Genomic DNA, 26,567 nt, shown 5'->3' with positions numbered 1-26,567 from the left:
ATAACATTTGAGGCATTGGAATTTCTCTAAATTTCGCCTGTAAATGATTTATCAATGGCCTTATTTTGAATAGTTTGTCATATGTGGTATTATCTTCTGGTATTGTCGAATTATCGTTAAAATGGATTTTGGATTTTATTTCTTCCCACCGATCCCTGGTCATTACTTCCGATACAATTGGACAGTTTAACTTAGTTTTCCAATACAATCTTGAGTTGGATAGTTTTACCATGGACATTGCCAATAAGGACCCTAAAAATTGTTCCAATTCAGGAATTGACAATGACAGACTTTTATTGGGGTTTTCTTGAATGGCATACAAGTTTGACTGCTCAACTATGTAAGTCAGAATATCTTCCGAAAAAAAATTTCAAAATATTCCACAGGTCGCTTTACAACTCCAGACGGCTCTAGTTGACCTAACCATATAGGAAGTGGTTTAGCAGAATCTTCAGTTGACACATGTCGCCAAAGTGGATAGGTTTTACGACTATTTGATTTTAATGTTTCTGGTACAGCTACTGTTTCTCCACTGGCTTCACTTTCTTCAGTACTATCGTCAGATTCATCTATAATAAAAAAAGAGTATAAATGAGTCATTTCAAACTATAATACAGAGGCAAAGCAGTCAATACAAATGACTAGAAAATTATAAAAAGAACTATAAAAATAATTACCCAAATCCTCGAAATTAATATCAGAACCATCTACAGTATCTGTACTACTCTCATCCATTAAGGGAAGACGTTTTTTGCCATAAAACGCTGCACAATCCATAATTATTTTGATCAATCTAAAAAAATCCAAAAGACGAGTGACGATTTCGTAACGCTTAAAATTTTCAATAAAAATACAGAAAAAAAATTAATTTTAGCACATATTACCTTCGCCGAATGATAATCGTCCTTCTAGAAGTATGTAAAAAAAAATCCAACGTTCATATGCTGCTTGATTCCAATTTATAACAATAAACACTCCACAGTACACTATAACCTAACTTTTCATTAGTGCACTGTCAAACAGAAACATCTCACGTGAATGTGCCGCGCGAACGTAATCAAAACGGGTTTGCTATATTTTCACTGAAATGTAACGATACCGATCCCGTCGGCGTAGCCGTCCTACATGGGTTATTTTGTGCATAAGACCAGTGTTTATCAAACGCTACGAAAACGTCACGCTCAGCGTTATAGGGTTAAGACACTTTAATCCAAGTAGCCTTCCTTTAGCCCAAAAGTGTTATATTTACAAACTTGTGTGATAACTAGCCCGAAATTCCAGTCCTTGTTTAATTTTCTTGTATACGTTATAGTTGTCATATTTTTATTAACTCTTCCATTTTCTCGCATCTTTCAGATAATATAGGATAGGAATAAAAGGAACTAACTAAAAAAAAACCTTAATACATTGAACATTTTATTTATTTTGAAATAAATTTGACTCACAAGAAACGTCCAGTTTTACGTGGATTGCTCGGTGTATGCAGGAAAAGTCCAAAACAAAAAAGCAGTGAGTGACGGCGATAATAAACAAATCGAGTTTTTTCAATCTCGAAACGGACTATTTGCTCGAAATAAAACAAGAACATAATATGATTCTAGTAATACAATAGTTAAACCATTAACCCTGACAATTATGTCGAAATAGAAAAATAAAAAATAAAGCTATACAAACTTGTATTCATTCTTTTACTGATTGGGACATAATGTCTCTACCAAAGCGAAACAACTTTGTTTCTGTGTTACTTATTGGTGGGATGTTAGCCGTAATATTTTGGAAGTCTGGAAGATTATTGACAATTTATAGACTATTTTAAAAAATATTCAAAAGCACTATTGAATACATAAAAATTTGTGGTTTATTCTTAGTTGCTTGAAAAAAGTCACTAATTTGGTTCCTATTCAGTATGATAGAGGTTCTAACAAGTATTCGAGCAATATTTTGGCTTTTAGTGTTAAAATAATGGTGAAATTTACATAATCTTACTTGGAACTTTCAATTAACTTGGATACATGTTTTTTTTTGGAACGCCGCTGCTACGAATTTTATCATATTTATTGTATTGTCCACTCCACTTCTTGTGATATCTTCAATATCTTGACGATGTGAATTTAAAGACAGCGATACATATTTTTGGAAAGCCACTGCTAAGAATGTTCACATATTAATCCCATTCTCTGCGCCAGTTCTCTACAGAAATTATGGGGTTAAAAAGAGTTCAAGATGTCGAAGAACCCAAAGTCTACATACAAAAAATCGTACAGTGCAGACAAACTCCTTTTCCTTTCTGCCTCAAACATGACTCCTCTATAATATATGACTGGGATGCAGCACTTCTTCCTTATTTTTTTAAGAAGCCTGTGAATAAAGGCTGCGAGTTTAAAATACAGCAGTATGGTGTGCTGAAGTATAAACCTTGTGGGACACTGGCTGCTTCTAAAACCTACTTTGAAATGTATACCCCTTTTAAATATGCAAAAACGTTGTCACTTGATCTTACTCTTACACCTTTGCCTCGGGTTTCTATTAATCAGTATAAAATAAAAGACGTGAGAGACTTGTTTCAGTACTTAGAGAAGAAAGTAGAAACTTCTACAAATTTTTATTTCAAGAAAGCACACCGGCTGAAAAGTACAATGAGAGTAGTGCTGATGACTCATATGGTGAGGAAATTTAGCATAAAATTATATTAAATGTAGTGTAAACAAAATAAAAGTTTTTTTATTGTACAAAGATCTTGATTATTATTTTAAGCCTCTGTATACTATACCATATAACTGTAGTATACTATACACCAGTAAAAAGTTATAGGTCTTTCTTCTGCGGAAGACGTTTTAATCTGCCAAATGTGTTCTCCAGAAGAAGGGCTTATGTAAACTTGTTTTAATACTCATTTGAAAAGAAAAAAAAGGACATATTTTATAAAGGTGTTCTCTATCTCCATCTTTATCAATGGATCGAAAATTCTTGAAACTAAAACACTTATACAATGCTTGTTGGTTCGCCTTAGGCATGGATGTTAAATCTTTGAATGCTTGTTTATCAAAATACACTTTTAGCAGATAGGCCCTTCTTCTAGCTTTTGTTTACTTGATCATTTGTGTTTAAATTTTGTTTACTTGATCATTTGAAGTTAGTTGCACTGTAATATCAAGAAGTAAAGTTCTCTTCAGTTCTATAAAATTAAAGCATTTCAATTTTTTTAGAATAAAACAAGGTTTTCCAAAGTTATTTCGCTGATTACTTCTATAAAAGTGGTATGTGAGACCCCTTGCGCTGAAAACCATCCAAAACAATCCAACGCCCTCATTAAATTGTAGTTTTTAGGGTAATGTCTCATTTTAACGTACTCGAACAACATCGAAGCGATTTTAGCCTTCATCAATTAACATTTCAACCACTAAAATACCATAGCAAACCAAGATAATTCATATCTGATCCACATTGCAACCACTCAAAGCAAAAACTTATAAACGTTAAATGATTAAATCAATTTAGGAAAACATTAAACCATTTTCTTCTTTCTACTTATTCTGTTACCAAACTCTTCCCAAATAATACAGTTAAACCCCCATGTACAAACGCCCAACAGAAAGTAAACTTAATAAAAAACATTAAATTTAAAATAAAAGCTTAAAATAAGTTACAATTGATGTAAATAAATGTATCTTAGTCACAGCGGTGTGAAAACGTCACCTACAGGGAAGAGCTTCGTTCCCCCTTTCGATTTGGAGGATACAAAATATGGAGAAATGCGCAACACTCGTCTCACTTCCGGTGTTCGCTTCTCTAGTATTTTTTTACGTTTTATTATTGTGTGTGTAATATCTCTCTTCGTGTCGAATTTGTTTTTTTTTATGTTATTCCGTTGTCGACATCTTGTGACCTTGTTTTGCTGCGTTACTGACAATTTGACGATCAGATCTCATTCACTTGCAAATTTTCAGAAGACCGCTCCCGCGATTCTATTGTCATTCTTCTGCCGAACTCGATCAATAGGGCTGGGAGAACTGGGCACTTGGCTGGTAGAAGGCTGACCTAAAATTATAATATTATATAAGCAACATCTACAATATTAAAAAGCTAATAAGTGAATTATTTTATTTTTAATTATCTATTTACAGGGGATTTATAACGCTGTGTCGAAGTCAGAAAATGCTCTTAACCCTACAATGCAGCATGTAGCATATCTGCTACATATAAAATATTGAAGTGTTCTATTTTCATTAAATGGTTTATGATACACCTAAATGCATAGTGTAACATACTATATACACACTTTAAATCGGGTTTCGCTTTGCGGGCAATAGATGGCGCAGCAAGTACAGAATTTTAATGGACCGTGGAAGTGATGACGTAGATTTTATTGACATCTGTCAGTTTCACTTTCCAAACAAACCTTGTTTAGTGTGGATAATTTGTATTTTTCGTTATTTTTTCATTTTTTTTTACAGAATCTTTCCGCTTTTTGCAATATCTAAGTATTCTAATAGTTACTACAACAATTTTACAAGGTTGTGTAAATAATAAAGCATGTTGTTTTATAAAAATAGCAATAAAATGCATGTATCAATAAAGTAAGGTTAGAATGTCTTTAATTTAAACTTTTAAACTATATTTCATAGAAATAGAACACTGAATTATGATGGTATTATCGTGAAAAACACTATACTTAAAAGAAAAAGTAGCAGAGGAAGCAAAATGTTAACTTTATAGAAATTAAAAAGTCTTGAGATTGTCAGCTGTTGTTTTGGTGGTTGATGTGTGTATCTGGCATAGTAAATTTGTGTTTTTTTGAATATTTGGAGCGGTTTTGGCAGGCAAACTCGATAAATTTGGAAAATTAGGTAAGCATTTAAACTATTTGTTATACCAGTGCGTATCCAGAGTTCATAAAAATAAATTACCGGGTGTTCTAATAAAATGTAGCAAATATGCTACAACATGCATTTTATGCTTTTTTTTAATCTCAGGGCGGTGGACAAAAAAAAAAGGATTTTCGAAAACCTTTGACAAATCAGGAGTTGGAAAAGTTGGCAGAACGTTTTCTTGAAAGTGACGATGATCTGGAAGAATTGGACGAAGATAATTTAAGTGAAAACGTTGATAATTGCTTAGTTTGGGCTGCTCAAAAGTTTCAAGATCCTGTGGATTACGCCAATTTGGACATTGAAAATACAATTATTTTTTAGCATGAACTAGATGATGTAGAACTAACCAATTCGAACGTTGAAAATAATAATGAGGCAGATCTTGTCGACGAAGTAATACCTGAGAATGAAGACGCGAACGGCTCAGAAGAAAATATATGTCGAAGTCAGAAAATGCTCTTAAATTAGACCAAACGAATCGAATATATCGACTTCTTTTTATTCACAATAGTTGGAAAGTGTATAGAGTGGCTAATAGGTCAAAGAAAGAAAACAAGGGATAAGGAAAACAATTACGGTCCAGACTCATTAAAAATGCACTACTGGGATTGAAAAAATATATACCTAAAGTATATTCATTTAGCAAAATCCCATCTGTAAACATAAGCACGTGTTGATATTCGCCCTCTCATTCGTCAAGAGGCTATTAAATATAATTTATTGCCTTAAGCCAGACGGATTCTCATGTTACAGATCCAAACTTGCCAGTCTGTTAAAATTCAAATTGTAGCGTGTTGCTTTTTTATTCAAAATGTTTACTTTGTTATGTATCTCTCAGTTAATGAATATTTTATTTTAGCACATTTTCCTTCAATGAAACATTAAATTCTGCTCACAGTAATTAAATTTCAAGCAATTCTTACACTAATAGTTTCAAAGGTGAATATTTATAAAAATCATATAATATACCTCAGTACGACCCTGTTTGGCTTTCACGTGCGTTTGTTGACAGATGGGAATGTGTAAAACGAATGGAGTTTACGACCCTATTTTACATACTATAAAAAACCAACTAGAAACATTCCAATCATTAGGAAAGGAATACTATTTCTTGTGTCTGTTATATCCACTAATAACCCTGCGCGGTTGATGTGGTTTTGGTGAACATACATCAGTTAAAAATCTTAAGCGCTGTAGAAACAATGTGTAAATATGTCACTCACCTATCTCCCTGGTATGTAGAATCTTGTGACAACAATCCATCCATTTGCGATTGGTATTCCGCCATGTAGGGATCTTGGCTGAGTTCGGCTTGTGATAATCCAGGTTGACTCAAACTGAAGCCAGGTTGAGACAAACCAGGTTGCGACATGCCTTGTGTCAGTTGTAGACTTTGGCTGAATGGTTGGGTGTGATCTTGACTAAGATTACCGCCTTTGCCCTTCTGTCTCTGAGGCGGTTTTCTGTTGCGATGGTTTTGCTGCTGTCGAGCCTAAATTAAATAAAAATTACAACATATTAAAACACAGAGAACAAAGAAAACTTCTCGAATATGAGTAAAAATATACAAATGTTCTTACCTGTAACGCTTGTTGGTGTTGGTTGTAGAATCTGGGAGGAATATGGGCCATGTTCATGAACATTCCAACCGGTACTGGTAGGTTCATACTGGCTTGAGCACGTTCAGGTGATATGTAGCTGATTGGATCGTGAGTTCTACCAAAAACGTCCAATGGCACGCCCCTGTGGCTTGGATAATTGAACTGCCCGTTCATTGTCTACAAATAATATATTTATATGCAAACAACTTCAAATAAATTTGAGATAAATAAAAATTTACAGTCAGGGAAAGCTATTAAATTTATTAAACTATGTATTTAGTTGTAGTAAATGTACAGCTAGAGCAATTTAAGAAGGAACTTCATTTGTGGAATATGTTTTTACCAAAATTGTAGTACAAAAACGGTTCATTCGTTTAATCATTTGTTCTTTATGTAAAAAGCCAATATGGTCATTTAAAAAGAAGCAATAAATGTAGGGAAAGCAACTCTGTCAAAAAGTTATTGAACATACGGTACAGTAACACAAAGTAACAGTAGTTACATAAGGGTACTGAAAAACACAGTACAATAATAGACTGACAGTCAAAAAATAACCAAAACTGAAATGTTATGAACTGTACTTAAAATATTTGATTTGCTTTATGATCGTATGATTACCTTGTATAAATTTTAAGTCATGAGTCAAAAAAAGTGTAGAGAAAATGAACAAACTACACCAAATTTATCTTAAAGATGCAGTAGCAGTAAACAAACCAACACACGTTATCAACATTATGAATATTACGAGGAGCACTCCCAAATCACGATTTACAATGTATAAACCTACATAATATCCACCTCATAAACTATATAAATAGACATCGTATACGAAACTCAGCATACCATATCATTTAGTAGTCCTTGTACGCGGAAGAATTGCTATAACTTAATTGGACCACTGTTGTTCTAGTGATAATATTTTAGCCAGGGCGTGCGTCAGGGAATTACAGTGCTTGAATTTATTCATTTATATTTATAATAAATGTTATCATTTATATTTTATGATCAGAAGAATAACAAAGATAAAATTAAATTAATAAATGTTAGAATGAGGTTTTCCAACAACATAATATGCGAATTCGTTATTGTAATGCATTGAATTAATAAAATTAAATTAAATATGTAAAAATTATTTTAAAATTAAATGTAATATCTAATGGCGGTTTCCCACCAAACGGACAAAATAAAAACAAAACAAAACACAAACTCGTATCCAATAAAACAAAATAGCAACTTTTCACAAACTTTACTAAAGACTGGCGTGTTTTGAAACAGTTCGTTTTGTTTTTCGAATCCCGAGTTTTTGAAACTCGAGTCTGTTTAGTGGAAACGGTCAGTTGTGTTTATTAATGGACTACCTCACCTCTGACGTTACAACGGGCGGGGCTTCGAAAACCTTTCTAAACATTTCTACACTAAATACAAGATAGAGCTGCAGTAAGTATAAATAAACCGTCAACAGTATGATTGTTACGAGGGGCACTCCCACATCATGATTTTAACGATGTATAAACCTATATTTTCCTGTATTATGAAATACATATGAAAATATGAAGTAGACATCGTAGCATAAGTCGTTCACAGGAATAACAGAACTGAAAATAATTGAATAAACATGTTAGAATGAGGTTTTCCAACAACATAATAACGTGAATCCGTTATTGTAATGCACGGAATTAAAATACAATTACATTAAATGTGTAAAAATGTTTTAAAATTAAACGTAATATTTAAGGTTGAAACGGAGTTGCCACTCGTGAACTGAGCTCTTAATGGCACTCCATTCGTTGGTTTAAGGAAAACGAAATTTCAAAGCAAAAACCTATGCAAAGGTCAGAAAAATCTTGTCAAAAATAAAAACATTCAACATATCTGAGTAATAAATAAAACAAAAAACTCAAAGTGTAACTTATTTAATATTTTACTCAGAATCTACCTCGAGTGCCTGTGAATACATTTTTTTTTCTTTACCCATTTCATCTACAATATGCTTACAATAGTGTATTTTTTTATGTTTATTCACAATAGTCAAAAGCTCGACTTTTAGAACTGAATTGTCAAAACTTTTGATCGCAGCCACTTTTGAATATCCGCTTTCTTCAACTCGGTTGTCGATATTTATTAAACGGGGAGTATATAACGAATATATTAAGATAGAAAAAAACATGGCGACTACCAAAATGGCACTACACAGGATCTTGATTATATAGAACGTATAGTTATGTACGAGATATCATAAGGCACTATGAATGAAAATAAATTTACTATAGACAAATTTTGATTTATTGACTTAAGGAAGGCCTCTGGCTAAGTTCAAAATAAACAACTGATCGAAACCTAACTTGCGACATAGCAAATGAAAAGGGACGATATAACGAATCTATTAAGATATGTAATTGATTTTCTATCTTAATATATTCGTTATATCCTTCCCTTTCATTTTCTATATCGCGTGATAGAATTTGATCAGTTGTTTATTTTGTACTCAGCCAGAAGCCTTCTTAGTCAATAAATCAAAATTTGGCATACGGTTTTGTTTTCTTATTAAATTATTAAAACAATATGTAAAATTACAGTTTTGTTTACTATGAATAACAAATATAAAATATGCAATGTTAGTATGGTTTTCAAGGAAATCCAATGCAACAACTTAAAATATTTGTCATAAACGAAAATTTAAGAAGTTTTTACTTCTGGCGGCACTTCTCCAAGTGCACCTTATTTTTTTTTAATACAAAATTTTTGTTTATGAAAACATTTTAAGTTAAGGTATATCTGTATTCAAATTTACGAAATTTATATAAAATGAGATTTCAATTTCTGGTAACATTTGTAATCTGGATCACGTGAGTTTTATTGTTTTTCAAATAAAAACTGAAAACATAATAATAAGTTACTTCTTTTGAGGCGAACTAACACACAATTTACTTTAAAAAATAAGTATATTTGATGTTTCGATTTCGATCGTTTAAGTGTCAAAACAACGTTGCAATTACTGCTTTATTATTTTTGCCAAACCATAAGTTTCTTTTTATTTTATAGTAGGAAAGCTAATTTTGAATTTCCTTGAAAATAATACTAACATTGTATATTTTATCTTCGTTGTTCATAGTAAACAAATCTTTAATTGTACATACTGTTTTATTAATTTGATAGGAAATATGAAAGCAAAACCGCACGCCTATGGAGTCTTACGTAGCATAGCCTGGTTTTGTTTACTTTTACTGCACGTCGAATTTGAATGAGGTGTAAATTTAATGGAAGATATTGTAACAAAACCATTCATCGATTTAATCCTTTTTGGTTAACGTGTTAATGATAGTCGTGGAAGCAACTATTTGTATAATAAAAGAAGCAGCGAAAGATAAATAGGGCACTATAATAAACCTGTTTGAGTTGTTTTATGACTGTTTTTTATAGAGCTATGTCGTTTCAATGTTCCAAAATCAAAACCACATATTTCTTTTCTTAAATCCATGTAGTAACCAATTCGTCTTAATTTTCGTGTGGTCGTTTCGGGTTTTTACGGTAGATAATGCGCTAAATTAAACTTGTATCTTTTCAAGTAGTAATGAGCTAAGCTCTGTTCATGATTATAAATATTTTCTCTATTATTAATGACTTACCTGGTTAGCACTGCGATCATATACACTTCCGGGTACCATAGCTTCTCTTGCATCAAACGTAGAAGTGGTCATAAAGTGCGAGCCGGGATTTTCAGAATTGATCAACTTCTTAGGTTTGGCGAATTGAATGAGCGATTCCTTTAAATTCGTGAGTGGACCTTCGACTAAGACTTTCTGTTCTTTATAGAAAGATAACAGATGATTCCATAGCGGTTGTTTGGACAACACTTTAGGATTTCCTACGACATAAGTCAAAATTGAAGATGAAATTTGAATACCAGAATAATCAGAATAAATAGACAATGTGCCATCTTCACAATTTAGGAATGTATGACGTATATTCCCAGGCTGGTAAACAGTTAAGCTTGAATGAAGTTTTTTGTCAATTTTATAGTAAAACAAGTACTGTAAGTGTTGCGAGGTGCCTCAATGTGTAACTATCACAAATAAAAACCAAAAATATATTTATTTGTATCGAAAACTAATAGAATATGTGGCTTCAGTGCTCCCGCGAACGTCCGGCACTTGGGTCCAGCCAATCTAAAATGTATTTTTGTGAAAATCTTTTCTATAATATTTTTAATATTATTGATTTATTTTTTTTAATAAGTCATTATGTTTTTTTAATTTTTAATTTCTTTACCTTAAAAGTTAACAAAGTTTCTTAAGTTTCAAAAACTAATAAATATTTTTAAAAAATTTAAACGCAGAGTGAAAGATTACATTATTACCGAGGGCTTAGAATAAACAAAAAGTTTCTTTTGAATGAGATATTTGAAATTAAAAATCACACTTAATTTTCTCTTCTTTTTCACCCCTGTAACTTACTAAAATAATCTGGTTCGGACATGTTAAAAGAATGCCAGAGTACAGATGGCTTAGAAGAGTACTGGAATGGATCCCTCCTGAAAGAAGAAAGAGAGGACAACCACGGATAAGTTGGCTCAACGATATTGATGAAGCAATGGCGGCAAGAGACTTAGAAGAGGCAACTGCATATGACCGAAAAAGATGGAAATTGGGGGGCGGAGAAGCGGCGACAGCCATAATCAATCCGTTATTAAAAAAAAACTTACTAAAATAAACATTATAGAAGTTTTCGGGGACTTTTGGACCTCGGTAATAATGTTATCTTTCATTCTGCGTTTAAATTTTTTTTAAAATACTTCGAAAAAAATGCATTTAAAAAGCATTGGTCCAAAATTTTGCGCCTCTACTCTTAATGATGTTTTTAACTAATAATAAATAGCAATGATGATTATGATTGTATATTCATTATCGGTTTTTTGTAGGAATAAAGAAGGACTCCCCCTTGGAAATAATGCAGAGAAATTAAACAGATGGGAACACTATTCTGAAGAACTAAATGCTAAATAATGAAGAACAGATGCAAACAGATGAGGCAATGGGCCAATGAGAGAATAATGATGAGGAGCAGATAGAGGAACCAATAGAACAGGAAATAAAGGAAACAATAAACTACTGGATGTTGTGTACAAAATATTAGCAAAGATCATACGTAATAGATTGAAAAAATACAAGAATGGCATAGTAGGTGAATATCAAGGAGGGTTTAGAGCAGGAAGAACGTCAGTGGATTAAATATTTACCTTAAAATTGATACAAAATAACTGTTATGAACAAAACCTAGGACTCTACATGCTCTTCATTGATTTTAAACAGGCGTATGACTCAATTGATCAAGAAAAGTTGTATAAAGCTCTACAAAATCTAGGAATATCAAAAAAGTTGATAAAATTATTGAAAATGTCACTAACAAGTAAAACAATAGAGTGGTCATAGAAGGAAGTATGCCAAATCTGTTTTCCAATCCACTTTCTACTGATCTGTTTAACTTTGTCTTGGAGGCAATAATGAGAGAAAGTAAGATCCAAACTACGGTTACCATTTTCCAGTATAAACAGCAATGTATAGCGTACGCAGATGATGTAGTCCTCTTAACAAGAACAAAAAAGAACTTAAACACATTTTTAAGAACTTTGAAGATGAAGCAAGAAAATTTAGCACACTTAAAACGAGAGGAAAGGATTACAAAATTGAAAATGACAGCCAGTTCGAGTATTTGGGTGTAACAATAACGAATAAAGGGGAAGAAGAAAAAGACATAGAAAAGAGACTATTAAAGAGAAGTAGAGCAATGGACTCATTAAACAATATCCTAAAAGCAAAAAATGTATGTAGGGCAGCAAAAATTCGAATATATGAAACAGTCGTTCGGCAAGTGGCAGTGTATGCCTGTGAGACCTGGACTAGGAATAAGAAAGATGAAATGAAAATTGAGATCTGGGAAAGGAAGGTGCTGCGGAAGATTTTTGGTCGTATTAGGAAGGCGGAGGGAAACTGGCGAAAAAGAACAAATCAAGCGGTAATGGAGATGTATGGGAAACCCCTAATTGTACAAAAAGTCAAAGCACAGGGTCAGGTGGTTAGGTCACATTACTCGAAAGACAGAAAAATGTGAAAAAGGTGCATGGCCTGTATCGCTGTTATGAATTTATGACATTGACATTAATGACGTTTGTGAATAAGTGACGTCATGCAATTTGGTTCGTGATCCTTGTCACGTGATTTGAGATTGATTAAATTACATTTTAATAACTAAATAAAAATGAAATTTATGAATAATAAAGAAAAATATTGTGTTTTTTAGGGCGTTGATCATGGGAACTACCGTTTGGAAGAAAATTATACTTTTATTTTAATACTGTCAACATTCCTATGGTATAATTGTATACGAGGTGCATACTAAAAGTTTAATTATTGCATTTCGAAGAATCTACCTTTTAAGATCAGTACACTATAGCATTCCGAAAAAATTCTCTCAGAAATAAGATTTTTGTATGCCTCGACCGACGTCTTAACATGTTTACCGCGTAGTTTGCCTTTGATTCCCGTAAATAAATCACACAGTGTCAAGTCAGCAACGCATGCAGGATGATCACCAAATCCAAGTTTTTCGTCTTAAATAAATTTTCAACCTGTCAATATTTTCCGCTAGATGTCTCTATGCAAAACTTTTAGTGTACGCATCTATTTGTAATGCTACTCACCTACAATGATTATTCCGTATTTAGCTCTAGTTAAAGCAACATTTAACCTACGAGGATCGTTCAAGAATCCTATTCCTTGATGTTCGTTGGAACGTACGCAAGACATAATAATTATGTCCTTCTCGCGACCTTGGAAAGCGTCTACGCTAGCTATTTCGATTTCTTGGTAAAGTTTGCTATGCAGAGATCCTTGGTATTGCATGTATTGCACTAAATACGCCCTTTGACCTTCGTATGGGGTAATCACACCTATTTGTTCGGGTTTTACGCCCGATCTTAAAAATCTGTAAAAGAAAAACCATTTTAAAAATACAGTATACTCCTTCTGTAACGAACACGGTTATTACGAGATTTCGCTTATAACGAGGTACACTAGATGTCCCGTGAAATTTCTATTGAACTATAACCCTCTATAACGAGGAAAATTTGGTTATAACGAGAGAAAATAAGATCGAAAAAGGTGTTTTTGTACGTTTTCGGCCCGGCCGTGGCTATAAATAAATAAACGGCCGCCTGCAATAAACTTCTTTACAATAAATACAACTGTTTCACATCTTTAGAAAATATGATAGATAGAATGATAGTGGACAATTTAAAGCAGTCAAAAATGACAGACTTCTTCCAATTGCAGAAGCAATAGTTTATGTTATCCTTGAAATACGTATATCATTGCCAATAAAAGGAAACAACTCTTTTTTGTTTTAATGTATTTTATTGACAATAAAAGTAAACAACTTTTTTTCAAAAACACCATTCAAACAATATTTAGCATTTTATATTGCTAAGAACGGCTTCACTATAGGAAGTTAATGTTTTAGAAAACTACATTCACATGTATGCACAGTATTATTGTTGTCTAATATAACGAGATCGGCCAATAACGAGGTAATTAGTCTGCCATTTCAGTTTTCGTTATAGAGGGAGTCTACTGTATACTCATTCGTTCAAAATTATAACACCCCTTATACTTTCTAATTTATCTGTACTATACTATAGTAGCACAATTGTTTGTAGCGGGCGAGTCATATTTTCAATGTAGACATTCGCGGGTCTGCGGTTATTATTAAAAAAAAATCAGGATTTTAGAATGAATTGATTGCCATAAAAATTATTTTCTTATTTTATAGATGCCTTAGATGAAGAAAACTAATTCCTTTTTGCTTTAATCTGTGCCTTCTAAGAATTGCAAGGCAAAACAGACGATGCTAAAAGATGGAAAAGAGAAATGGAGAATCTAAATTTGCATTCCACAACATATCTCCTGCTCTAAGCAAAAATCCTTGGCGAATTTGTTTCTAGTACTCATAAAGAGTGCTACTCTTTCCTCTTCATCTATCTTTCTGAGTAAATATCAGCAAAGATTAAATAAGATATTTTATTTTATAAATTAAATAAAGGTATATTAGGTTATTATTTTATTTCATTATATTTCTAGTTTGCAATTCTAAAAAATGGAAACATGATTGGAAATTATATATCAAATGCAAATTAAATCGCTGACTCACCTAGTCGCAATTTTCTCAACATTCGAAGCTTCAGTTCTGTTCAGATAACTCGTTCCGGACCCGGCAATTTCCTCCTGACCTTGCGTAACTAAGAAAAACATAGGCCTATCTTGAATAGGCCAAGGAAAATCGATTTTCGCTAGCTTCCTCTCTTCCGCGCTAACTCCGTTCTGTAAACTACCTTCGTAGAAGAAGTTGGAAGGAAATCTGGATAGTTCTGGATGCATTCTGTATTGGACTTCTAGACGGAACGGTCGGATACCTAGTACTACCAATCTTTCGAATAAACTCTGCGACAAACCCGCTCTCGCAGCTTTCTTGCACATTACTACAGGTCCTAATTGGCAGTGATCACCTACGAGAATAAGTTGCTTGACGCCGAGGACTACTGGTACCATACATTCAGGTTCGGTAGCCTAAAAAGAAAGCAAAGTATATGATCATCTGGTCTATTCATCAATGACGTAATCTCAACTTGTTTCTGTTTGATTTCTGGAGGTTTTAAAAAGCTAATCTTAGTGAACGAAGTAGACGACGCCATGAGTAAGAGAGGCCTAAACGATGGAGAATGGGGCAACAGAGAGAGAGAGTGAATACTGTAGAACCCCTGAATATATATATATATATATATATATATATATATATATATATATATATATATATATATATATATATATATATATATATCAAATGCCCCGAACTTTTTAAACTACTCTTACATTGGTGTCAGGTGTGAGGTTGTGAAGTGCGTGTGAAGCGTGACCTTGAGTTTGGCTCAAACTTTCAGAAGAGGGTCACAGGTAACAAATGAGTCGTCCAAATAAAGTTAAAGAGGAGCAAGATCAACGACCTTGGTCGACAATATATTTAGATAATCAGTGAAAACATGAAATCTCAATATAATTCTCGTTCTATGAATGAAAGCTTCCAAGTTGGTCCATCTTGTCTGGCTGTATAAGCCTCAACGACGTCGAGGCTTGTCTCCTAAACTTACGAAGGTAATGGAAATGTCTAATAAAGACTGTATTAAGAAACTGCCAAAAGCGAAAATAAAAGTTGACAATAGAATATGAAATTATAATAAAGAAAACGGAAATAGATATAAGAGGCTGGGGCCATACTGACCCCATGAGCCAACTTACAGTGTGAAAATAGATATTCAGTTAGTTACTACAGTTTGGTGCAGTTTTAAACTGTTTTCCTGAAAAAATACTTGTCTATACCTTAGCCAATTTGCGCTGTAGGTTGTAGAATATAATGATTTAGAGTTTGATACAGTTTGAATAACTTCAAAATGTTCTCCTGAAAAATTACTTCGCTCTAACTTGGCAAATCAACATTTTATGGCGTAGAATATAATGATTTACATTTGATAAACTTAAATTGTTCTTTTGACAAATATTTTCTCTATTACTTAGCAAATCTGCGCTTGAGGACGTAGAATATAATGATTTACAGTTTGATGAACTTTCAAATTGTTCTAAAAAAAGGGACTTCGCCATAAGTTATCAAATCTGCGCTTTAGAGTGTAGAATATAATGGTTAACCAATAAAAACTCACCTGCATACTTTCATCAATCAATATAGAATGGAATTTGAGTCGGACCAGTCTAGGATCGCCAGCACCTACACAAGTGCAACAGATAACATCGGCAGCTTCTAACAGTTCCTTCTCAGCCATTTTCTTTAACATTCGGTAACGTTTTTCATCTACAGAACTCAATTCACCCGTTTCGTCTTTTAGTTGCTGCAACTTTTGTAATTCTGTATTGCCTTCCATTTTCCTAATTTGATTATGTAAAGCTAAAAAGCTAACAGGGGAGTCGATTGCTTCCCTCGACTTTGCGCACAATCTGACAACTTTAAGGTTAGTTTTGTGGATTTTTTCCGTAAGTTGGTCGACAGCGGTGTTGCTAGGGGCACATACTAGAACCTAAAATAAATGGAGTGACGCTACAAACAAAAACTATAATAATAGATTCTTTTCCATAAGAAAAAGGCCTAAAGTTTCACGTATGAAACAATAATTTACGGATATTAATAGAAAAATTATATTTCTGATACTTACCGGTCCTCCATTTTGTTTAACAAGTTGGTAAACGATAGTGGCGGATGTTACAGTCTTTCCAGTTCCGGGTGGACCTTGGATTAACGATAGAGGGCGTTGTAGTGCGTGTTTCACGGCATAAACTTGTGATCGGTTCAAATCGGGTAAATTGGGAGCCGAAAAGTGTTTGGGGAGATGACATCTAAATAAAACTTCTTCCACTTCGTGGCCTAATAGACGATGGTATATGTAAGCGGAAACTGAAGCATCGTCGACAGCGAACTTTCGAAGGGCCAACTGCATTCTGGAAGCAATTAAGAGAACTTTTTGATTTATGTCAAAAATATACTTCCGACAATAAAATAGTAGATATAAAAAAATAACTCCAGACCACGGCCTATAAATAAATACATGACCTCTCATACAAGTATTATTACAAAGCAATATAATATAAATAATTGTTCTCCAACCCAAATAATTGTAATGCCCCACGTTGGGCGCCATGTCGCTGGTGCAGGGAAGGATGGACCTTACCATTCGTCTTGAAATAAAAGAAAGGCTAAACTCTCGCCTTAGTCGCGCTCATTGTGCCAGAAATAAGTATCGGTCACTTTAAAATATCTCCTATGTCTCATCAATACAACGAGTCTATTGTCAGTAGTAGCATGCTCCACACGATAAAAAAATAATTATTACCTCCAGCCACGTTACAATGAAAGAAGAAGATGGTTCAAAATAAAACAGTGCTTGCTGCTTGCCATGTAACTATCAACAAAGCAGAGTATTTTATTTGAAAAGTAATTAATCTGAACCAATCAGAGATAAAGTAATACCGATATCTCTAATTACTACCAGAAGGTAGACGATCAACTACAATTAGATCAATGAACACGCTTCCTGATCGCTCATTGGCGCTAGCTCGTTATAAACCTGAGATTATTTTCTGAATCTTACGTATAAATTTATAGGTACCACGAAAAATATTGTTTTTTTTAATTTTCCAATCCATTGCACAATGATACCTGTCCCTATTCTATATTAATGTTACATAATAGATCTTGGACCAATGGGACGGATCTCTCTGACATCACAAAGGGTACCCATAGAATAAAAACGCTTTTTAAACGTCTACAAAGTTTCGTTGCTCATATATAGCTATCATTTTAAGAATCAATAGCACTGGAGAAACATAGGGAAGTCCAAAAAGCATGGGGTAGCTTCAAAAGCACTGGAGAAGCGTCAAATAGTCTGGAAAATCGTAAGAAGCGGGTGTAAGCACTGGAAAAGTGTCAAATCTACCGGAGAATCGTAAAAAGCAATGGGAAACGCGCCAATTAAGCGTCAAAACGGCTAGAAAAACATTAATACCGGCACAAGTGCTTGAATAGCACTTGTAGTATAAAAGTTACACAGAAAAAGCTTCAAGAAGTACTGTACAAGCGACAAAAGCATTGGAAGGGGGTCACAGGTGCTGCAAACCTGACAAAACGTCAAAGCCACTGTAGAAGTTTTAAAAGCCCCTTAGCGCATCAACAGCTCTGGACAAAAGAGTTGTCAGAACCCTGGACATATCTCAAAAGCGCTTGAAAAGAGTAAAAAGCGGTTAAAAACACGTGAGGGCTCGAAAAGCGCTAGAGAAACTTGTAAAACACTGAGTAAGCGTTAAAGACATTGAAAGAGCCTCTTTACAAGGTTTGAAAAAAATCCAAAGCGCCAAAATCACTGCAAAAGTATCACAGGGAAGGACGAAGTGACAAAAGTACTGAAAAATATTGAAAAGCAACGAAGAAGCGCCAAATGAACTGGAAAAGCGTAAGAGGAAGCTTCACAAAGTTCTGGAGAGGCTTCAAAATGTGTTTGTGTGTTTCAGAAGTGTCTAAAGCATTGGAAATGTTCTAAAGCGCTAAAAAAATGACAAATGCGCTGGTAAATTGGCAAAAGGTATTGAAAATCATCAACAGCGGCGGAGAAACATCTAAATCGTGGAACAAACGTCAAAAGCATTGAAAGAGTTTCAACGGTGCTGCAAAAATGACATAACATCAAAGCCACTTATTTAAAAAGGTTAAAAAGCGTTGGAGAAGCTTCAAAACACCAAAAAAGGAATGTGGCAAGACCTGGAGAACCGTCAAAAACACTGGAAAATCGACAATAGCGTCAAAAACGCTTGAAACGCATAAACAAATTCTATGGAGAAACTCCATCCATGCTCTAGAAAAATAACAAGTTATAAAGGAGTGTCCCAAGCACTGTAAAATCGCCAAATGCACTGGAAAATGAACGTCAGTAATGTTACAATTGCCCGAATAGCATTAAAACGCTGTAGAAGCCTCAACAATACTGGACAAGCATCAAAAGCGCGGGGAAAAGGTTCCAAAGAGCTAGAGTGTCGTTAGATGTACTGGAAAAGCGTTAAAAGCACCTCGAAAGCATTGGAGAAGTATGAAAAGCATTTGAGAAGCGTCAAATCTTTTGGAAATGATGAGTTTAACAGTGCTGGAGAGGCTAATAAATTGTTAGAGAAGCTTCAAAGCACTGGAGAAGCGTAAGAGGCGCGTCTAAAACACTAGAAAAGTGTCAAACGCACCGGATAAGCATCAAAAGCGTTAGTGCATCAAAAACAACTGGAGAACGTCAAAGGCATTGAAAATTTGTCAATAACACTGAGAATATGTCAAAAACTCTTAAAAAGAGTCAACAGCACTGAAAAAACATGTGAGTGCTCGAAAAGCGCCAGAGAAGTTTATAAAGCACTGAGTAAGCTATAAAGGCATTGAAATAGTTTCTTCACAAGGTTTGGAAAAGCATCAAATGCGCTTGTGATGCGACAAAAGCACTGCAAAAGTATCAAAACGAAGGACGAAGTGATAAAAGCACTGAACAAGATTGAAAAACAATGGAGAAGCGTCAAATGAAATGGATGAGATGAAATGGAGACGAAATGGAAATTGGAAAGAGGTCAAATGTGCTATAAAGCATTGGATAAGTTTAAAATGCGTTAGATCTTAAAAAGCCCCAAAATAGCGTCAAATACTCTAGAAAAGTGTAAAAAGAGGAATGTCCAAACAATTGGAGAACCGTCAAAAACACTCGTCAAAACACACACAACGTCAAAAGCGCATAAACAACTTCTCTCTGAAGAAACTGTATACACTGGAAAACGAATGTCAGTAGCATTTAAGTGCTTGTACAGCATCAAAAACGTAGAAGGTTCAAAAAATAACGGAGACGCGTCAAAAGCATTGGAAAAACGTTAAAAGCGCTTCGAGAGTATTGAAGAAGTTTGAAAAGCATCATAAGTGCTGCATCTACAAATCCTCTACATTGTTACAAAATATTCAAGAGTGCTTAAAATGCCTCGACTCCATTAAAAAAGATTTTAAAACGGCGTTAAAAACCGTAGGGGCGTGTTAAAAGCACTGGAAAAACTTAAAACTGCTTCAAAGGCGTCACAAGTACCGAAAAAATTTCAAACTCCCAGGGTTGGAGAAGCCCCCAAAGAGTTAGCAGCACTGGAGATATGTCAAAAGCGCTATATAAACGACAAATGAGTTATAGAAACGTCAACACCACTTAAAACGTCCCAGCAATGTGAAAATTCATTCAACAGAGCACTTGAAGCGTTTCCTATTGGATCTCGTTGAAATGTCTCGGGGAAGCGACATAAACACTAAGAAAATGTGAAAAGTTTTGATTTTACCTCCTAAGCGTGGCTTTTGACGTCAGAAAGGCTATCGAAGTTAAAATACATGGATCAATATACAATCCCTAAATATTATGATCTTACCTATCAAAACTGGTACTCTTCCAAATGAAATCAACAACAAAGTTACTTGCGCAATCCACAGGGGCCCCAGAACCGTTCTTCAACTCAATTCCTATATCTTCGCCGTAATTATCGGGCACTTTAATGACATGTCCGACTCCCGCCCATGTTTTGTGCATTTCTCCAACGTATCTCAATCTCAATTCATCTCCATGCATCAATTTCATATCTCCATCAGTTTTGGCGAGGGTGAAATATGCAATAGTTTTCTTATTCAAGCCTACGTCCCAACGAACTTCGATGTTTTCTTGAGTTTGGGATTCTTTGAGACGCTTATCGTAGTCGGCTTCTAGCTTTACTAACGGACCAAAGATGTTTTGATATTGGTAACCGTCTTCATAACGGAGAAGTACCTGAAAAAAAGTACGTGAAAGTACCGTATGACTTTAGTCATTTTAAGTTCTCAAAATATAGATTAATGTATTGAGGATTGATCGAAGTGAGGAAAATATTAATAGATTGAAAATCATGTTATTGGTTATCAAGTCATATATCCTAAGTGGTTTCATGATTATACATAATAAATTTGATGTACAATTGAAGTAGATTTGAAGTTGTACATAATAATTTTAAATATTTTACATACCTGTTGTGGCTCTTCATCTACACCGGGTTTTTCTAGATCTTGGAAAGTGGCATCGACATTTTCCTTCCATAATTCTTCTAATTTATTGATCTGTTGGGCGGAAATTTGTCTAGCACGCAATTGTTCTTGTTCTGAAGGTATCTTGACTAACCACGTCAAAAAACAACGGTCGGCAATCAAAGGTTTCCATTGTTCTTGATCCCAATTCATATCCTAAAGGAACAAAAACATTATAAAATTTTTAACATGTACAAATCACTCTGCAGTTTAAATTTATAAAATTAAATGAATGTAATATTAAATATGTGTACCTTAAGCGAGTTCTGCGCAGCACAAGGTTGTCTGCATAATAGAACAACTACAGAATCTGCTTTAGCTGGTATGAAACCCAAAACAAAAACGTTACGAACTCCACAACTGTAACACTCCAAAATTGTCTCTCCCAATGGCCCATCTTTGTGGAGGGTAACTTCCTTATGTTTGGCTCTTACCTAAACAAGAAAAAGTAACACAGGGCTAAGTCTGGGAATACAATGGCTGGATTATTAATATCTTAATTGAAAAAAAAAAGAGAGAATAGTAATAGTTAAAATCTTTAAACTCACCAAATGATTGATGATATGACTTCCGGAAGTATTTCCTCTCCCATTACAGAACCACTTCTTGCAGAGGTTGCACATAACAACACAGTTTGGTTCATGGATGCCACAGTACTTGCAGGCATAATCAGGCAGTTCTTTAGTATTGAAATATCCCTCTTCATCATCTTCCTCAAATTGTAGTTCTCCCAGAGCATTGGTCGTAGCTGCGATTTTGTTGACAATGTTGTTATTTACCTGTTAAAATAAAAATAAATTTTACAAATGTGATGTTATGGTGATATGTTAAGGTTAAAACGCGAATATCAGATTAGTTTAGAATTATCCAAGCATAGTGAACAAAGCTACATATTTGTAAATATTTATTTGGTTAATACTATGCGGGGTTTGCCTTTTTAGTTTTGCTTATACCCGCTTAGAGGGCGCCACCAATGAAACTTTCCAACACAAATATAACCTCAATGTTTTGTTGACATAAATCGAGAGTTTCATTGCGATACCATAAAATCGTGTAGATACAGTGAACTTTTGAAATTAGCAAAATAAAATTCCTGTAAACAGTTAAATATTTCAAGTAATTTCGAATTCTTTTTAACACAGATAAAAGAAAGAACAAATAACCGAAAAAAACAAATGACAAATTGGATCTGTCCTGTAAGACATGTTTTCTAATTAAGAAACAAAAACTGTGTGAAATATTTGATGAAATAAGGAAAACCTACAAAACAATAAAAAAAGTGTGTTGAAAAGAGCAGAAAATCATAAAAGATAAGAAAAAACCAAACAAATCAAATGTTTATTTATTTAATTGATGGGACCCCGTAATTTTAGAACACAATTATTTGGACACAAGGATATAGGTAAAAAATTGCACATTGAGGTAAATTTTAAATTATTTGAAGAAAGAAGTATTTAAAGTTCTGTCAAGGAAAAATATGAAATAGTTGCAGGTAATAGTTCATCTTTTATACAGCCAAAAAAAACCTACAAATGGAAAAAAGCTAAAACTGACTTAGACAAAGCAGATACATTTACATTATGTAGAATAATTACAAATACATTTACTGTTGACACTGCTGAGACTAGTCCTTACATATTGGGCGGAAATATGAAATCTAACACAGAAGAATGGAAGACATTTGGGAATATTCGAGCGTATGATACTCCTCAAAATCTTTGGACTTATAAAGGATCAAGGGCAGTGGCACAGAAGATATAATTTTAAATTATACCAACTCTAATGAACCAGATATCGTAAGCACAGCAACTTGGATGGGCTGGACACATAATATGAATCCCGGACAATATTATTGCTAAAAGGCTAATAAACAGGAATATCTATAGGAAGAAGCAGAGGTGACCGAGAATTAGGTGGTTAGATGGAGTAGAGACCGGCTTAGGGATATTAATGATCAGAATCAGATGACAACATGTCACCAGAAACTGAACAGAATGGCGAAAAATCTTTCAACAAGCCAGGATCCACAGAGGATTGTCAAGCAAAAGATGACGATGCCATTTACTGTTGACCAAATTGTAACTACAATGCCAAATTTTTAAAAAAATTTAAAGGTGTATATATATAGGTGTAATATATTCTCTTTAAGAAATAGATAGTCAATGGGATTTTCTTGAAGGAAAACAAAATAAAACGGAAAAGTTTTAATGATGATTCCAATGAATGATTACCAAGACCTACACCAAATAGACAAATATTAATAATTGTTTATGCTGGCAGTGAGGCAATCTTCAATCTGAATGCTTAACTTATTTTTGAGTCCAATACCTACAACAGATTATCATAATGAGATGAATTTCAAAAATTATACAAAATGCTTGGTAGAGAAATTAATTCCTAATTTGCCTCTGAAATCTGTGCTAGTAATTGACAATGCTCCTTATAATAATGTTCAAAAAGATAAAGCAACGAATTTAGTAGTAGTAGTAGTAATCTTTATTTCGAAAATTGTAGATACATATATACAAAGACATACACACAGAGTGAAATACATGTCAAAACAAAAAAAAAACATAAAAGTTTACAGAGATCCTGTTACATATTTGAATTCATAAAGTCAATCAACTTGTATGTTCAATCTGTAACAACAATTTATGCACAGCTTTTTTATACTGAGTTAATTTTAACATTACTCTAATGTCATGGGGCAATTTACTAAAGAATCTCATGCAAGCATATTTGGCACCTTTTTCTGTCACAGTCAATCTGTGCATGGGGTAAGTATTCTTAATCTCCCTGTTGTTATAACTATGTGTAGGTAGATTCATTTCAAACAGATCTTTATTTCTAAAAAGGAATAGTAGAAATTCCTCAATATATATTGCAGGTACCATTAAGATATTGTTAATTTTGAAGACTCCGCTGCAAGATGTTCCAAATATCATTTTTGTAATAATTCTGAGTGCTCGTTTCTGACAGAAAAATATTTTATCAAGTTCATTGCTTTTATCATAAAAAATTGCCCCATAATACACCAAAGATTAACAGTTTGAAAAATAAATTGTTTTTAGGTCATCTTGATTTAAATATTGTGATAATACTCAGCACACTGAATTCAACCTTTTATTAAGTTGTTGTATGTGACTTTCCTATGTCAATGTTGCATCAATTGTCATGAGTGAAAATGTAGTTTTAGTGCCAATTTCAATATTTGTATCATTTAACAGAAGATTATTTGGACATTCTACATTTGATATGGTTGTTATCAACATTAAACAATTAGTTTTATGTTTATTTATAATTATTCCTTCACTGAAGAACCACTTTAACATTTAACCATAAATACTGACAGATTCATTTAGTAGAATCTCTAAATGATTTGCCCTTACTAAAACATTTGTATCATCAGCATAATTAATTAGACTACAATTATGACTATTAACACAGTATACCATATCATTTATGTACTAAATGAAAATTATCAGTCCAATTATGCTGCCCTGAGAACTGCCTAGTTTTATATATTTCATTTCAGCTTTAATATTCATATTATCATTTGTTAAAATTACCCTTTGTGATGTTTCTGATAAGAATGATTTGAACCAATTATGAGCTAATCCATTTATACCATATAAGCTTAGTTTTTTCAGTAATAGATTGTAGTTTACACAATCATATGCTTTTTTTAAATCTAGAAATCACCCTAATATTGCCTCGTGCTGTTCTAGTGCTTGTAGGACACTTTGAGTAAATTGATACATGGCTGTTTGCATACTTAGTAAGTTGATTCCCTCAGCTTTGGAATATTTTGTAGAAAACACAAAAACTGCTACAAAACCTTATTACTTAATAGCTGAAATTGCTGTTGCAAACTTCATGAATTAAAAAAAAGAAGAATAATCATGAAGAATGGACCTGAATATTCATTACTTGTTTAGTGGAAGTCAAAATTTGTCCAACATAGCAAAAAATTAATTTACTAGACAATTGGTACTGGGTTCAGTGAATTCACGGTTGTAATAAGATAAGAACCTTTTACACTACCAATTCAATTGATTATGTAAAAGATATATTAGAGATTTTACTAATTATTTGTTTTCCATGCCCATTGGCTGTTATTTTAGGATATGTAATGGGTGGGATACTCCCTTAGCTGTTACATTTAGTATTAGAATAGATTACTAATGTTTTTGAAATAATTAGCACTTAAAGAATGAAAATTTATGAGTACAAATATCATATATCTATTAAATAGTATCGATAAGGTCAAAATCAGGTAAGCCTGTATATAGTGTATTTTTATTTAATATTTTAACAATATTAACGATTAATAATCTATAATACATCTCAATTCTGTTAATTATCAGTAACATTAGGTATTTTATTAACCTTTTTTATTAAGCATAGACAATAAAACCATGAGGATTAACATAGTGATAAGAAAATTAGTACATGATATAAATAAATTTATATCTGATTCAACAAAAGTGCATATTACTCTAATTATTTAAACATTCAGATATCAAATTGTACTAAAATGAATCTAAAGAAAGGCACTAGCAAATTGTCCATGATAATTATTTGAAATGCACTGAACAGATGAGAATAAAATATTTTTACATATGTCCAAACTCAATGTTCACATTTAACATTTGTGGGAAAACTATTCACTTAATTCTTAATTATGAGCTTCTAAAATGAGTTGGAATAAAAAAGTAACTTGTGACCAGTCAATGTTCTCTAAAATGACCTTGGTCAGCTACTAACCTGTACTCCAGACACTTTGGGGCCAGCATGGTCATGTTGGGAGGCCTGTGTCTGCGAGGGAATTGTAAAATCGGTAAAGTCACATTCGGAGCCCTGAGTATCCGCTCCTATTAAATCTGCATCTTCGGTGTCCAAAAACGTGAGTGTTTGGGAGCTCGGTCCGTATGCATCCACACTCATTTTGTCATTAAACTGCTAGCGATTCGTTCTGGTATCGATCAAGTATTTTATCAAATTACTTGCCTTGTCCTTAAAAATATCAAAAATGTGTAAATTAGTGCCAGGTTTTCAAGTTTACTTGAAAATAATCACTTACGACAGCAAGCACCATTTCCCATTACTCATTTGTTTTTTGATAATAATTTAAAGGCTGTTTATTGGTAGTTGACACTTGACACTGACGTACGTGGCCATTGGATCGTCCAGATTTTGTAATATGTTTATTGGTACGATTAAAAACGAAAACAGAGCACGTATTGGCTGCGAATTTACCTTATTTGTATGCGTGTGAATGTTTCCTGTTCTTCATTGGCGGTCGCTTTAAAATAAAAAGAATAAGAATTATTTTTCTGCAACAATTATTTCAATGTAGTTATAAACGAATAACTTA

General features: G+C 33.4%; 1 protein-coding gene across 1 annotated transcript; it reads right to left on the bottom strand.

Annotated features, from left to right (window-relative positions):
* Positions 1-1,403: 1,403 nt before the first annotated feature.
* Upf1 (Upf1 RNA helicase) lies at positions 1,404-26,419 on the bottom strand. The gene is made up of 14 exons (XM_072528913.1): positions 26,274-26,419; positions 25,958-26,206; positions 21,739-21,969; positions 21,445-21,624; positions 21,134-21,346; positions 20,509-20,900; positions 16,743-17,025; positions 16,236-16,607; positions 14,675-15,090; positions 13,170-13,453; positions 10,099-10,337; positions 6,452-6,649; positions 6,095-6,363; positions 1,404-4,038 (listed from the first exon to the last, which is right to left on the bottom strand). The coding sequence occupies exons 2-14, from the start codon at positions 26,135-26,137 to the stop codon at positions 3,993-3,995; spliced, it is 3,303 nt and encodes a 1,100-aa protein (XP_072385014.1). The 5' UTR covers positions 26,138-26,206; positions 26,274-26,419; the 3' UTR covers positions 1,404-3,992.
* Between the last annotated feature and the right edge of the window lie 148 nt (positions 26,420-26,567).

This window comes from Diabrotica undecimpunctata, chromosome 4, assembly GCF_040954645.1.
Source record: "Diabrotica undecimpunctata isolate CICGRU chromosome 4, icDiaUnde3, whole genome shotgun sequence".
Classification (NCBI taxonomy): Eukaryota; Metazoa; Arthropoda; class Insecta; order Coleoptera; family Chrysomelidae; genus Diabrotica; species Diabrotica undecimpunctata.
The sequence above is the reverse complement of the archived record's forward strand: the minus strand, read 5'-3'. Positions and strand labels throughout refer to the sequence as shown.

What these genes read in the sequence shown, in the direction of transcription:
- Upf1 (XM_072528913.1), bottom strand. Translation starts at nt 26,137, where the DNA reads ATGAGTGTGGATGCATACGGACCGAGCTCCCAAACACTCACGTTTTTG. An exon ending in GTCATATCATCAATCATTTG is followed by an intron (nt 21,625 to 21,738) that starts GTGAGTTTAAAG and finishes TTTCTTGTTTAG; the next exon opens with GTAAGAGCCAAACATAAGGA. An exon ending in CTGCGCAGAACTCGCTTAAG is followed by an intron (nt 21,347 to 21,444) that starts GTACACATATTT and finishes TTGTTCCTTTAG; the next exon opens with GATATGAATTGGGATCAAGA.